General features: G+C 53.8%; 1 protein-coding gene across 1 annotated transcript; it reads right to left on the bottom strand.

The window, feature by feature from the left end:
- Nucleotides 1-1,488: 1,488 nt before the first annotated feature.
- Nucleotides 1,489-10,041, bottom strand: LOC311374633 (astrotactin-1-like; the record flags this gene model as incomplete). The annotated part of the gene is made up of 4 exons (XM_084490434.1): nucleotides 1,489-1,577; nucleotides 3,334-3,501; nucleotides 7,195-7,344; nucleotides 9,892-10,041. Coding segments are annotated over 4 exons (557 nt in total), but the record flags the coding sequence as incomplete, so codon positions are not given.
- Nucleotides 10,042-10,980: the final 939 nt, after the last annotated feature.

The following is a 10,980-nucleotide window of genomic DNA, read 5'->3' as shown; positions in this document are numbered from 1 at the left end:
GGTCCTAGGTATAGATAGATGTCTAATGTCCTAGGTATAGATATGATGTCTAATGTCCTAGGTATAGATAGATGTCTAATGTCCTAGGTATAGATAGATGTCTAATGTCCTAGGTATAGATAGATGTCTAATGTCCTAGGTATAGATAGATGTCTAATGTCCTAGGTATAGATAGATGTCTAATGTCCTAGGTATAGATAGATGTCTAATGTCCTAGGTATAGATAGATGTCTAATGTCCTAGGTATAGATAGATGTCTAATGTCCTAGGTATAGATAGATGTCTAATGTCCTAGGTATAGATAGATGTCTAATGTCCTAGGTATAGATAGATGTCTAATGTCCTAGGTATAGATAGATGTCTAATGTCCTAGGTATAGATATGATGTCTAATGTCCTAGGTATAGATATGATGTCTAATGTCCTAGGTATAGATAGATGTCTAATGTCCTAGGTATAGATAGATGTCTAATGTCCTAGGTATAGATATGATGTCGAATGTCCTAGGTATAGATATGATCTGTACATCTGAAATATGTTTGTTGGTTTATTTCAGTTATCGCAGCAGTAATGTAAGTATCTCCTTTGTCATCTACCTGCTTTTGTTAGAAGCTTGACTATTTTTATAAAGTGTGTCAGTAGTCGTTTATGACACACATCAACAAATCAGCCACATTAATGAATCAGTCAAAGGCTTATTGAAGTTAGTCTGGTGGATCCTTGACATCACGGCCCTAATTAGGAGAGGTGATTAAGGAGAGGTGTGCAGGCCGCCCCACCAGGTCCTGGTGGGTTAATACCTCAACAACACGTCCTTACTGCCCTCTCCCTGATGATCAACACCAGCCTTCATCAGCCCAGCAGTTAGAGTGCAGCAACACAGAGAGGAGTGTTGACTAATTAAAGCTTATGGAAGTTAATCAGTCCAATCAGCAAAGGGACAGGAACCAACGCCTGCAACGTCCCGCCTCCTTCACGATGACCTCTGGCTGAGTGAATGAGTTAGCATAGAGCTATGAGTGAGCATAGAGCTATGAATGAGTGAGCATAGAGCTATGAGTGAGTGAGCATAGAGCTATGAGTGAGTGAGCATATAGAAGAGGCTAATGGTTCTTACCCCTGGGCCCCTAATGGTTCTTACCCCTGGGCCCCTAATGGTTCTTACCCCTGGGCCCCTAATGGTTCTTACCCCTGGTTGGGCCCCTAATGGTTCTTACCCCTGGCTGGGCCCCTAATGGTTCTTACCCCTGGTTGGGCCCCTAATGGTTCTTACCCCTGGTTGGGCCCCTAATGGTTCTTACCCCTGGCTGGGCCCCTAATGGTTCTTACCCCTGGTTGGGCCCCTAATGGTTCTTACCCCTGGCTGGGCCCTTAATGGTTCTTACCCCTGGTTGGGCCCCTAATGGTTCTTACCCCTGGTTGGGCCCCTAATGGTTCTTACCCCTGGCTGGGCCCCTAATGGTTCTTACCCCTGGGCCCCTAATGGTTCTTACCCCTGGTTGGGCCCCCACTCGTTGCGGATGCAGAGGTGTTTGTGGACCGGATCCTTCATGTAGCCGTCCAGACACACACAGTCTCCTGGAACACAACACAACCTGGTTTAGAACAGGTTCTCCTACAACACAACCTGGTTTAGAACAGGTTCTCCTACAACACAACCTGGTTTAGAACAGGTTCTCCTACAACACAACCTGGTTTAGAACAGGTTCTCCTACAACACAACCTGGTTTAGAACAGGTTCATCACCACTGGCCTCAGACTAAGTTGAATGGTGAAGGGGCGGTCCTAACAGGTGAAGGGGCGGTCCTAACAGGTGAAGGGGCGGTCCTAACAGGTGAAGGGGCGGTCCTAACAGGTGAAGGGGCGGTCCTAACAGGTGAAGGGGGCGGTCCTAACAGGTGAAGGGGGCGGTCCTAACAGGTGAAGGGGGGCGGTCCTAACAGGTGAAGGGGGCGGTCCTAACAGGTGAAGGGGGGCGGTCCTAACAGGTGAAGGGGGCGGTCCTAACAGGTGAAGGGGGCGGTCCTAACAGGTGAAGGGGGCGGTCCTAACAGGTGAAGGGGGCGGTCCTAACAGGTGAAGGGGCGGTCCTAACAGGTGAAGGGGGGCGGTCCTAACAGGTGAAGGGGCGGTCCTAACAGGTGAAGGGGGCGGTCCTAACAGGTGAAGGGGCGGTCCTAACAGGTGAAGGGGGCGGTCCTAACAGGTAAAGGGGGCGGTCCTAACAGGTGAAGGGGGCGGTCCTAACAGGTAAAGGGGCGGACACACACACACACACACACACACACACACACAGACAGACAGACAGACAGACAGACAGACAGACAGACAGACACAGACACACACACACACACACACACACACACACAGACACACACACACAGACAGACAGACAGGCACACAGACAGACAGACACACACACACACACAGACACACACACACCACAGAGATACCAGATACCCGTTCAGGCTGAGCCCTGCATGGTGCGTCTGTGTGTTGCTCAGACTTTTATTGTGAAAGCCACAATCTTTGAAAAGTTCACCAACAAGTTTACTCAGAGAAATGGTTAAAAATAAAGGCGGGGGAGGGCGCCTGCGGCAGGCGTCAGCCGGAGGAGACAGGATTTATTCTGGGACCTTCTGAGTCACTCAGCAGATACCAGCTAGTCGGCTCTGATTGGACAAAAAGATTTCTTTACTTTAACTATGAATCACTGCAGCTCCTTTAAGGATCTCACAAACTCCTGAACCTCAGAATAGAAGAACTGTCTATCTGTAGCTAGGTATCTATCAAATCTATCTGGAACCAGGTCAACATCTGGAGACAGCAGCTGTAACATCTGGAACCAGGTAAACATCTGGAGACAGCAGCTGTAACATCTGGAACCAGGTAAACATCTGGAGACAGCAGCTGTAACATCTGGAACCAGGTAAACATCTGGAGACAGCAGCTGTAACATCTGGAACCAGGTAAACATCTGGAGACAGCAGCGGTAACATCTGGAAACAGCAGCTGTAACATCTGGAGACAGCAGCTGTCACTGACCTGTGTCGGGGTCACTGTGGGGTCACTGTGGGGTCAGGGGTCACTGACCTGTGTCGGAGTCACTGTGGGGTCAGGGGTCACTGACCTGTGTCGGGGTCACTGTGGGGTCACGGTGGGGTCAGGGGTCACTGACCTGTGTCAGGGTCACGGTGGGGTCAGGGGTCACTGACCTGTGTCGGGGTCACAGTGGGGTCACTGACCTGTGTCGGGGTCACTGTGGGGTCACCGTGGGGTCACTGACCTGTGTCGGGGTCACGGTGGGGTCACGGTGGGGTCAGGGGTCACTGACCTGTGTCGGGGTCACACTGATGCTCACAGGGGTCCAACAGGCGGCGCCCACACAGCTCGTTGACCCAGGGCCCGCTGGCGTTCTGCTGGTGGAACAGCAGCACCTGGGCCGGATTCAGCCAATCAGACGCATCGAACTGGTTCCCCTGCAGCAGGATGAATCTGGAGCCTAGAGGTCAGAGGTCACAGAGAGAGGGCTGTGTAATAAGCTTAATGGGCGTTAACTAATGTGTTAACAGAACATTAAAACCTCATTTAGTAAAGGTCAAATCACAGATTTCATGTGGAGGGAGGGTGGAGGGGTGGAGGTGTGGAGGGAGGGTGGAGGCGTGGAGGGAGGGTGGAGGCGTGGAGGGAGGGTGGAGGGAGGGTGGAGGGAGGGTGGAGGCGTGGAGGGAGGGTGGAGGTGTGGAGGTGTGGAGGGAGGGTGGAGGGAGGGTGGAGGTGTGGAGGGTGGAGGTGTGGAGGGAGGGTGGAGGTGTGGAGGGTGGAGGTGTGGAGGGTGGAGGGTGGAGGCGTGGAGGGAGGGTGGAGGTGTGGAGGGTGGAGGTGTGGAGGGAGGGTGGAGGGAGGGTGGAGGTGTGGAGGGAGGGTGGAGGGTGGGTGGAGGTGTGGAGGTAGGGTGGAGGTGTGGAGGGAGGGTGGAGGTGTGGAGGGTGGAGGTGTGGAGGGAGGGTGGAGGTGTGGAGGGTGGAGGGAGGGTGGAGGTGTGGAGGGAGGGTGGAGGTGTGGAGGGTGGAGGTGTGGAGGGAGGGTGGAGGTGTGGAGGGTGGAGGGAGGGTGGAGGGTGGAGGGAGGGTGGAGGTGTGGAGGGTGGAGGTGTGGAGGTGTGGAGGGTGGAGGGAGGGTGGAGGTGTGGAGGGTGGAGGTGTGGAGGTGTGGAGGGAGGGTGGAGGTGTGGAGGGAGGGTGGAGGTGTGGAGGGTGGAGGTGTGGAGGGTGGAGGGTGGAGGGAGGGTGGAGGTGTGGAGGGTGGAGGGAGGGTGGAGGTGTGGAGGGTGGAGGTGTGGAGGGTGGAGGGTGGAGGGAGGGTGGAGGTGTGGAGGGTGGAGGGTGGAGGGAGGGTGGAGGTGTGGAGGGTGGAGGGTGGAGGGAGGGTGGAGGGTGGAGGTGTGGAGGGTGGAGGGTGGAGGTGTGGAGGGTGGAGGTGTGGAGGGTGGAGGTGTGGAGGGTGGAGGGTGGAGGGTGGAGGGAGGGTGGAGGGTGGAGGGAGGGTGGAGGTGTGGAGGGTGGAGGGTGGAGGGTGGAGGGTGGAGGGTGGAGGTGTTTATTTCTCCTCTTTATGCTCTAGCAGCAGCTGGTCTATAAACTGATTTGTTTCGCCGCAGCAGACGACAGATTTTCATCAGAATCTCCGTGACATCAAATCGAGTGTGATGAGATTTCAGCAGCGTGGAAACGTTTTAAATCAATTCAACATCCAGCTGACCATCTCTCAGGGCTAGGACGTCTGGAATACTGAGCTGAGACCTCCAGACCAGAGAGCAGAGAGCAGATCACTGAGACCTCCAGACCAGATAGCAGAGAACAGATCACTGAGACCTCCAGACCAGATAGCAGAGAACAGATCACTGAGACCTCCAGACCAGAGAGCAGAGAACAGATCACTGAGACCTCCAGACCAGATAGCAGAGAGCAGAGAGCAGATCACTGAGACCTCCAGACCAGAGAGCAGAGAGCAGATCACTGAGACCTCCAGACCAGAGAGCAGAGAGCAGAGAACAGATCACTGAGACCTCCAGACCAGAGAGCAGAGAGCAGATCACTGGGACCTCCAGACCAGATAGCAGAGAACAGATCACTGAGACCTCCAGACCAGATAGCAGAGAACAGATCACTGAGACCTCCAGACCAGATAGCAGAGAACAGATCACTGAGACCTCCAGACCAGATAGCAGAGAACAGATCACTGAGACCTCCAGACCAGATAGCAGAGAACAGATCACTGAGACCTCCAGACCAGATAGCAGAGAACAGATCACTGAGACTCCAGACCAGATAGCAGAGAACAGATCACTGAGACCTCCAGACCAGATAGCAGAGAACAGATCACTGAGACCTCAAGACCAGATAACATGACAACATGGCTGTTGGTCATGGTCTAACTTTCAGTTAGAGTGAGAGTGATAGAGCTAGGAGCTAGGGGCTAGGAGCTAGGGGCTAGGAGCTATTGGCTAGGGGCTATGGGCTAGGAGCTAGGGGCTAGGAGCTAGGGGCTAGGAGCTAGGGGCTAGGAGCTATTGGCTAGGGGCTATGGGCTAGGAGCTAGGGGCTAGGAGCTAGGGGCTAGGAGCTAGGGGCTTGGAGCTAGGGGCTAGGAACTATGGGCTAGGAGCTATTGGCTAGGAGCTAGGGGCTAGGGGCTATGGGCTAGGAGCTAGGGGCTAGGGGCTATGGGCTAGGAGCTATTGGCTAGGGGCTAGGGGTTAGGGCTAGGAGATATGGGCTAGGCGCTAGGAGCTATTGGCTAGGAGCTAGGGGCTAGGGGTTAGGGCTAGGAGATATGGGCTAGGAGCTATGGCTAGGGGCTATGGGCTAGGAGCTAGGGGCTTGGAGCTAGGGGCTAGGAGCTAGGGGCTAGGAGCTATTGGCTAGGGGCTATGGGCTAGGAGCTAGGGGCTAGGAGCTAGGGGCTAGGAGCTAGGGGCTTGGAGCTAGGGGCTAGGAACTATGGGCTAGGAGCTATTGGCTAGGAGCTAGGGGCTAGGGGCTATGGGCTAGGAGCTAGGGGCTAGGGGCTATGGGCTAGGAGCTATTGGCTAGGGGCTAGGGGTTAGGGCTAGGAGATATGGGCTAGGCGCTAGGAGCTATTGGCTAGGAGCTAGGGGCTAGGGGTTAGGGCTAGGAGATATGGGCTAGGAGCTATGGCTAGGGGCTATGGGCTAGGAGCTAGGGGCTTGGAGCTAGGGGCTAGGAGCTATTGGCTAGGAGCTAGGGGCTAGGGGCTATGGGCTAGGAGCTAGGGGCTAGGGGCTATGGGCTAGGAGCTATTGGCTAGGGGCTAGGGGTTAGGGCTAGGAGATATGGGCTAGGAGCTAGGGGCTAGGAGCTATTGGCTAGGAGCTAGGGGCTAGGGGTTAGGGCTAGGAGATATGGGCTAGGAGCTATGGCTAGGGGCTATGGGCTAGGAGCTAGGGACTAGGAGCTAGGAGCTAGGGGCTAGGAGCTGGGGGCTAGGGGCTAGGAGCTAGGAGCTAGGGGCTAGGAGCTAGGGGCTAGGAGCTAGGGGCTAGGGGCTAGGAGCTAGGAGCTAGGGACTAGGAGCTATTGGCTAGGGGCTATGGGCTAGGGGCTAGGGGTTAGGGCTAGGAGCTAGAGGCTAGGAGCTAGGAGCTAGGGGCTAGGAGCTAGGGGCTAGGGGCTAGGGGCTAGGAGCTAGGGACTAGGAGCTAGGGGCTAGGAGCTAGGGGCTAGGAGCTATGGCTAGGAGCTATGGCTAGGGGCTATGGGCTAGGAGCTATGGGCTAGGGGCTAGGAGCTAGGAGCTAGGGGCTATGGGCTAGGAGCTAGGGGCTAGGGGCTAGGAGCTAGGGGCTAGGAGCTAGGGACTATGAGCTATTGGCTAGGAGCTAGGGGCTAGGAGCTATGGCTAGGAGCTATGGGCTAGGGGCTAGGAGCTAGGAGCTAGGGGCTATGGGCTAGGAGCTAGGGGCTAGGAGCTAGGAGCTAGGGGCTAGGAGCTAGGAGCTAGGGGCTATGGGTAGGAGGTAGGGGCTAGGAGCTAGGGGCTAGGAGCTAGGGACTAGGACTAGGAGCTAGGGGCTAGGAGCTAAGGGCTAGGACGAGGAGCTAGGAGCTAGGAGCTAGGAGCTAGGGGCTAGGAGCTAGGGGCTAAGGGCTAGGAGCTAGGGGCTAGGCCTCACCGTCGGCGATGAGGTGCTCCGGGACGTGCAGGATGATGCGGACGGCCAGGGTGCAGGAGAGGTGGGAGGCGTAGACCAGCCCCAGCAGGCAGCTCACCACGCTGATCAGCGTCAGCGTCGTCTTGTTGATCGGGCTGCGAGGAGAACCGGCTGCCAATCAGAGAGAGGGGACCGGTCACATGACGTATAACACACCAATCAGAGAGAGGGGACAGGTCACATGACGTATAACACACCAATCAGAGAGAGGGGACAGGTCACATGACGTATAACACACCAATCAGAGAGAGGGGACAGGTCACATGACGTATAACACACCAATCAGAGAGAGATGACCGGTCACATGACGTATAACACACCAATCAGAGAGGAGAAGACACCTTCCTTTCATATCAAAATAAAGGGATAATATAGAGACCAGTACTGGTGTGTATACTGGTGACAGTGCTGGTGTGTATACTGGTGACAGTACTGGTGACGTGCTGGTGTGTATACTGGTGACAGTACTGGTGACGTGCTGGTGTGTATACTGGTGACAGTACTGGTGACGTGCTGGTGTGTATACTGGTGATCCACTGATATATTGGTTGGCCGATATTATCGCTGATATTTGCGTTTTTTACGTGTATCGTATCGGCCAATTTTTTTATTTTTTATATATTTTTCCCCGGCATGATTTACAGACAGTTCAATAAATGTTCCTTTTTTAAATTGAGACTTATAACATTTGTTATCATTGTGTCATTTGTCTGATGTAAACTGAGGGCTTAGCCTGAGCTCCAGAGCCCCGTCCAGAGAGCTGTAGGGTCTGGAACCAGTAATGAGCCCGGGGCGCATTGGATAACACTACGACCAATCAGAAGAACACAAGGGGTGACGTATCCAGACCAGCGGAGCTAACCAATAGATTAGACTCTTGCCGTATCCGGTCGGTAAAACAGCAACGCTTTTGGCCAGCCTATATCAGATACAGCGATGTGATTGGTTAATGTTCTGGAGCAGGGGAATCGGGGAGTGAGTATATCGCTCGTTCCCAAAGTGACTCGCTGAGCAAATTCAAATTGTGCTCTCTCCAGAACTCTGGATCTCCAGGGTAGCATCGCTCCAAATATCGGCTCAAGAAAATCGGTATCAGCCCTAGTGTATACTGGTGCCAGTACTGGTGAGGGTACTGGTCTGGTACTGGTACAGTACTGGTGAGGGTACTGGTCTGGTACTGGTACAGTACTGGTGAGGGTACTGGTCTGATACTGGTACAGTACTGGTACAGTACTGGTCTGGTACTGGTACAGTACTGGTGAGGGTACTGGTCTGGTACTGGTACAGTACTGGTCTGGTACTGGTACAGTACTGGTGAGGGTACTGGTCTGGTACTGGTACAGTACTGGTGAGGGTACTGGTCTGGTACTGGTACAGTACTGGTGAGGGTACTGGTCTGATACTGGTACAGTACTGGTGAGGGTACTGGTCTGGTACTGGTACAGTACTGGTGAGGGTACTGGTCTGGTACTGGTACAGTACTGGTGAGGGTACTGGTCTGATACTGGTGAGGGTACTGGTCTGGTACTGGTACAGTACTGGTGAGGGTACTGGTCTGATACTGGTGCCAGTACTGGTGAGGGTACTGGTCTGATACTGGTGACAGTACTGGTCTGGTACTGGTACAGTACTGGTGAGGGTACTGGTCTGGTACTGGTACAGTGCTGGTGAGGGTACTGGTCTGGTACTGGTACAGTACTGGTGAGGGTACTGGTCTGGTACTGGTACAGTACTGGTACAGTACTGGTCTGGTACTGGTACAGTGCTGGTGAGGGTACTGGTCTGGTACTGGTACAGTACTGGTGAGGGTACTGGTCTGGTACTGGTACAGTACTGGTACAGTACTGGTCTGGTACTGGTACAGTGCTGGTGAGGGTACTGGTCTGGTACTGGTACAGTACTGGTGAGGGTACTGGTCTGGTACTGGTACAGTACTGGTACAGTACTGGTCTGGTACTGGTACAGTACTGGTACAGTACTGGTCTGGTACTGGTACAGTACTGGTGAGGGTACTGGTCTGGTACTGGTACAGTACTGGTGAGGGTACTGGTCTGGTACTGGTACAGTACTGGTACAGTACCGGTCTGGTACTGGTACAGTACTGGTACAGTACTGGTCTGGTACTGGTACAGTACTGGTGAGGGTACTGGTCTGGTACTGGTACAGTACTGGTGAGGGTACTGGTCTGGTACTGGTACAGTACTGGTGAGGGTACTGGTCTGGTACTGGTACAGTACTGGTACAGTACTGGTCTGATACTGGTACAGTACTGGTGAGGGTACTGGTCTGGTACTGGTACAGTACTGGTGAGGGTACTGGTCTGGTACTGGTACAGTACTGGTGAGGGTACTGGTCTGATACTGGTACAGTACTGGTGAGGGTACTGGTCTGGTACTGGTACAGTACTGGTCTGGTACAGTACTGGTGAGGGTACTGGTCTGGTACTGGTATAGTACTGGTGAGGGTACTGGTCTGGTACTGGTACAGTACTGGTGAGGGTACTGGTCTGGTACTGGTACAGTACTGGTGAGGGTACTGGTCTGGTACTGGTACAGTACTGGTGAGGGTACTGGTACAGTACTGGTGAGGGTACTGGTCTGGTACTGGTACAGTACTGGTGAGGGTACTGGTCTGGTACTGGTACGGTACTGGTCCTACCCCCGGAGCCCCAGCCGCTGGTGGCGGACCCGTTCCTGAGGCCCCGGCTGCGGCGCCGGCTGCGGTGCGGGTCGGTGTAGAAGGTCAGCTGGGGGTCGCTGTCCGCCTCCGTCCCAGAGTCTCCGTCAGGCGTCAGGAAGGTGGAGCCCGCTGACACACACACACACACACACACACACACACACACACACACACAATGAAAACATTAACGAGGTCATTAAAGAAAACGTGTGCTTATCCATTAGGATTTATTCAGCCATTCACTGCTTCTACTGATTCTACTGATTCTAATTATTGTTTAAATTAGATTTATTTGAATCATTTATCATTCTAAGGATTGACTGCTTCTAACAATTCCACTAGTTCTAATAATAATATTTATTCTAATGAGTAAGGCGGGGTTCTACTGAGGGTTCTACTGAGGGCTGGTTCTACTGAGGGTTCTACTGAGGGTTCTACTGCGGGCTGGTTCTACTGAGGGTTCTACTGAGGGTTCTACTGAGGGCTGGTTCTACTGAGGGTTCTACTGAGGGTTCTACTGCGGGCTGGTTCTACTGAGGGTTCTACTGAGGGTTCTACTGAGGGTTCTACTGAGGGCTGGTTCTACTGAGGGTTCTACTGAGGGCTGGTTCTACTGAGGGTTCTACTGAGGGCTGGTTCTACTGAGGGTTCTACTGAGGGCTGGTTCTACTGAGGGTTCTACTGCGGGCTGGTTCTACTGAGGGTTCTACTGAGGGTTCTACTGAGGGTTCTACTGAGGGCTGGTTCTACTGAGGGCTGGTTCTACTGAGGGCTGGTTCTACTGAGGGCTGGTTCTACTGAGGGCTCTACTGAGGGTTCTACTGAGGGCTGGTTCTACTGAGGGCTCTACTGAGGGTTCTACTGAGGGCTGGTTCTACTGAGGGTTCTACTGAGGGCTGGTTCTACTGAGGGCTGGTTCTACTGAGGGCTGGTTCTACTGAGGGCTGGTTCTACTGAGGGCTCTACTGAGGGTTCTACTGAGGGCTGGTTCTACTGAGGGCTCTACTGAGGGTTCTACTGAGGGCTGGTTCTACTGAGGGTTCTACTGAGGGCTGGTTCTACTGAGGG

The sequence above is a fragment of the Micromesistius poutassou genome (genome assembly GCF_964030765.1).
Source record: "Micromesistius poutassou genome assembly, contig: SCAFFOLD_1505, whole genome shotgun sequence".
NCBI classification, from domain to species: domain Eukaryota; kingdom Metazoa; phylum Chordata; class Actinopteri; order Gadiformes; family Gadidae; genus Micromesistius; species Micromesistius poutassou.
Note: the sequence above shows the minus strand (reverse complement) of the source record. Positions and strands in the feature narration are given on the sequence as shown.